General features: G+C 37.8%; 1 protein-coding gene across 1 annotated transcript; it reads right to left on the bottom strand.

Annotated features, from left to right (window-relative positions):
• Positions 1–1,815: 1,815 nt before the first annotated feature.
• Positions 1,816–4,351, bottom strand: LOC112755115 (protein LYK2-like). The gene has a single exon (XM_025803022.3). The coding sequence runs from the start codon at positions 3,910–3,912 to the stop codon at positions 1,906–1,908; it is 2,007 nt and encodes a 668-aa protein (XP_025658807.1). The 5' UTR covers positions 3,913–4,351; the 3' UTR covers positions 1,816–1,905.

Raw genomic sequence — 4,351 nt, 5'->3', positions numbered from 1 at the left:
ATATTACCAAAGATGCAAGACACCAGGGTTTGTGGTTTTTGTTATGGATGGTTGATAATGGTAATTAGAGTTGGCAATATATACCCTACTCGTAGATATCCAACGCGAACCAATATATTTGGGTAGGATTGTTTACCCGATCCGCTGTGGGTAGGATAGGATACGGTGTAAATTTGTCTGCGGATAGGATAGAATACGAGTTTAAGTATATTCTACTCTACTCTATTTGTATCCCTAATATATTATATAATGGAGCATTTTACTATATAGATTAAAATTGTATAAAGAGAATATAAATTTTTTTACAGTTATTTTTTATTATTTTATTATTGTTCAAAATATGAATCTTACTTTTTTCAATTCTTCTTTCATCTCATAAAAAAAAAGATATGTAAACTTACATCTTTACTATATAATTTACCATGTAATTAATATTAATGGGAATGAATCTACTATCTATTTTAGATGCAAAATTATCAATAAAAATACCATTCTCACGCATAAATCCCAAGTTTGGAAGACAGTTATAAATTCAGCTCCTAACCATGATAATGATTTTATAGCTGTGGTCATGTATGGATGTTATAGAAATTTGGCTTTTTACAAACCCAATAATAAGAGATGGATTAAACTAATTAAGTAAAATAAAAAACAAACATCCATTTATTGAAGGAAACCAATGATCAGCATACATGGTAAAGTAAATATTCGTGTACCGTGTCAACGATGTTGTTGCAGTTGGCGGTGATGGTGGTGTACCGCCTCCGGCTTGCTTGGTGCTGTTGCTTCTGATCGGTATGTGGCACCAAGAGGGAGAAGAAGCTCCGCGGCATCCAGGGTGTCCGGTGAGGGAGACAGCGACATAGGCGAGCATGGCTGGTGAGTGAAGCAGAGACGGTAAATTAGGGTATGTGTTGGATGGTTAAAATTTCTGAAGTAACAAGAGAGTTTTTTGTTGGGTAATTTGAGTGGAGTTTTTTTTTCTACTTTCGGTGGACCAAGATTGCTTATTCACAAGATTGTCTACCTAACGAAATTATTATTAAAAATAGGCCTTGTGACTCGACCATTTTCTTACATGCATACAATTATTTTCGAAAGTTCATCAATGGCCTTAAGAACTGAGAGTGAGATTTCACCCCTTCCTGCATTCCTCGAGTTTGTAGTCCACCAAGGTCTCAATTTACTTTTGTTTTAATGCCTTAATCAAATGGCTGAGCAAAACCGCCCCCTCGTGTCTACGTCTCTAAAGCTACTGATGAAGATTTCATATCTAATTTGAATGACAGCGGAACACAAAAAGCACGTTTAAAATAATAACGAGCACACAAGTTGCTAAAATTATTGTTTTTCCTTTAGATCATAATAGGTGTCTCACTTTTAAATGTCTCCACTATTAGATAAAAGATGCTCCATTGACTCATAACTAATTCTCTTAAATAGTGTCTATATTATTATTTATCTGATGAAAAGGAAACATAACAAAGTTCTGTGTACGTTATTCTGATTTGCTATAGTAATTACACAATGGAAAGAAAGATCCAAATCTGATCCAACTACATACCAACAGAAAGAAACTATAGCTATGTTAAGTACTAGAGAGTAGAGACAGAACACAACTATAGAAATTGAGAGACAAAGAACTTGTGTTTTCTCTGCCTCCACTTTCAAGAAATAGCAATTAGGTATGCACTCACATCAACAAGAGTACTGAACTTGTATATCCTCTACTATATTTTCTTAGAAAGACAAAAAAATAATTAGAGAAACTTATATGCAGTGAAGTTGATAATTAAAAACCGTTAATGACAATAATTTAAGGATTCTCAAATATCAACTTCATATAAAGACAATTACACGAGTCATTGCCAAAATAAGCGAAACTTATGTTTAGGATTTAAATTTTCATACAGCATTAACCAATGGCTTGCTAGAGCTTTCGGTGATTAACATGTGGTGTTCCCCATCCGGAAACTCCTCCACCAATCTTGAAATCTTGTCAACAATTTCATTTGCACTTGGTCTCAAAGAAGCCTCATCTTCAACACAAGCCCTTGCAATGTTAGCCAATTCGAAAGCTGCATCGAACGAATAGTTCTCCCCTAAGGCACTATCAACCCACTCCCTCAGCTCACTTGCATTCTTCTCCGACGCCAAAATCGACCGGATTTTATCCGTGAGCCAAACACTCCCTTCACCCTTGTCATTAGGCCTGCTTATGGGTGTTTGGCCGGACAAAACCTCCAACAAAACCACCCCATAAGCAAACACATCAATGCTTGGTGAAACTACACCTTGATGAACAAATTCAGGTGCCAAATAACCAAGGCTCCAAGAAGCAGGGTTTGTGGAATAGAAATGTGGATCTTCAGTTTCATTCTCAGCACACATTGCCATACCGAAATTCCCAAGTTTTGCGCCAAACTCTTCATCCAAGAAAATGTTCCTACTCTTTATGTTCCTATGAACATAGCTTGGGATCATCACATGGTGCATGTACTGCAAGGCGCCGGCTATGTCGAGGCAGATCCGGAGCCTCTGCCTCCACGTCAAGAAACAATAGCATGAAGCAATGAACTGATTCTTGATTGCCAAGCCACCGTGAAGCCAGTCTTTCAAGGATCCGTTTTTCGCATACTCGAAAACCAGGTAGGAATCTGGACCCTCTAGCAAGCTTGTTGTTCCAAGAAGCATTAGAATGTTGGGGTGACGTTGAACTGAGTGGTGGAAGAGGCCGAACTCTATCTTCGAAACGACATCGTTCGTTGTTCTTTTTATTGCTATGTTCTTGCCGTTCAATCGGCCATGGAACACCGGCCCCTCAATGTGATTGCTTGAGCTGAAGTCTTCTGTTGCGTTCCGAATTTCCTCCCTTGTGTATGTCTCAAGGAACATCTTTCGAGGCGTCGCAGCTTCTAGGATCTTCCCCTCGTGAGGTACCTCGAATGAGACTTTTTTGTCACTGGTTGTTCTTACACTGAGATTCAGATGTTGAAGCTCCATATCTAACTCTTTACACTTATTATTGTTCTTCACACTCTGCTTCTTGTTCTTCAATCTGATGAAAAAGAATCCCACTAACGAAGCAATGAAGAGTCCAAGTGCAACACCGGCTAGGCCAATACACAGTTCAGTCCTCCACATTTTTGTTTTCTTATGTGGACTAATCACAGGATTATTAGAGGGTTTAGCCACAGGATTATTATTTAACAATGGAATCAGAAGACATGTAAAAGGTGTAAGGCTTTGAGTTTCAAACCCTTCTGATGATGATAAATTATTTGTAGAAATTATGGATTCTATGGTAACATTAAACTTTGAAGCCAAATTCGAAACCGTGTCGCCTTTACTTACAGGATAAGAAAGCAGAGCCCTTTGTTCTTGAGAAGATGAAACTGGGCATGCACATCTTAATGGAATCAGCAACTTGAATTCTCCGTCGAGATTCGAAGGCGACACGCCGGGGTTTCGATCTTTTATGGCCTTGCAGGTAGTTAAGCCTTCAAGTGATTCAGCAATGCCATGGAAGCTCTCACCTTTGATGGTGGTTTTGGTCAATTCAGCATAGAAAAAACCATGTTTGCTGCACTTGCAATCAATTGGTATTAAAAGGGGTTGATCATTGGAGAGGATTTCAGTGTTTTCTGGAGAGAAACCATTTGATTTTGCTATCACAAAACGGTTAAGTCCCAAGTAATGAGTGAGGTTTGAGAGAGAAGAAAAGTATGGATTTGTGTGAATGAGTGCAAATGTTGCACATTGAATAGAGCTTTTATTATTTTGTATGCAGCTGTAGCCAGATGCATCTGGTGAAGTTGTCTCACAGCTTAAGAGGTCATTCCCCGATGTGGGGACAAACACAAAGAAGAAGAAACAGATCAATGCTTTCATGTGTAAGAAGGTCATGATCATCGTTTCTTCTTCACAATTCTCATAACATGGACACACTGGCCTATTAAAAAAGGGTCCTAATTCCTAAAGCCACCCTCTCTTTCTTGGAGAGTGTATGGTGTATACTTTGGATCTATACAAAAGAGAAGAAATCAAAGAGAAAGATATAACGGAGTTTTTCAAAAGGGATATGAGACAAGATTCTTGAGAATCAGAACGTTTATTTGGACACTAATTTATATTTTATGATAGAAAATTCTTAAATTTTAAGATAGGATTCAATGACTCAAAATATTTATCACATTACACGAAATAAATCCTGTGAGAGAATTATTAACTCAAAATAAAATATATATACGAACACACCTCACTGACTCAATTGCAACACACTCTTTTTGCTTCTTGCTTTTAGAGACTCCTTGGGCTTCAAACCCGCCTTTATATGCAAGTACTTGTGCAT

The sequence above is a fragment of the Arachis hypogaea genome, chromosome 16 (assembly GCF_003086295.3).
Source record: "Arachis hypogaea cultivar Tifrunner chromosome 16, arahy.Tifrunner.gnm2.J5K5, whole genome shotgun sequence".
Classification (NCBI taxonomy): domain Eukaryota; kingdom Viridiplantae; phylum Streptophyta; class Magnoliopsida; order Fabales; family Fabaceae; genus Arachis; species Arachis hypogaea.
Note: the sequence above shows the minus strand (reverse complement) of the source record. Positions and strands in the feature narration are given on the sequence as shown.

Bases quoted from the DNA above. Each gene is read 5' to 3' on its own strand.
- LOC112755115 (XM_025803022.3), bottom strand. From the start codon at position 3,912: ATGATCATGACCTTCTTACACATGAAAGCATTGATCTGTTTCTTCTTC.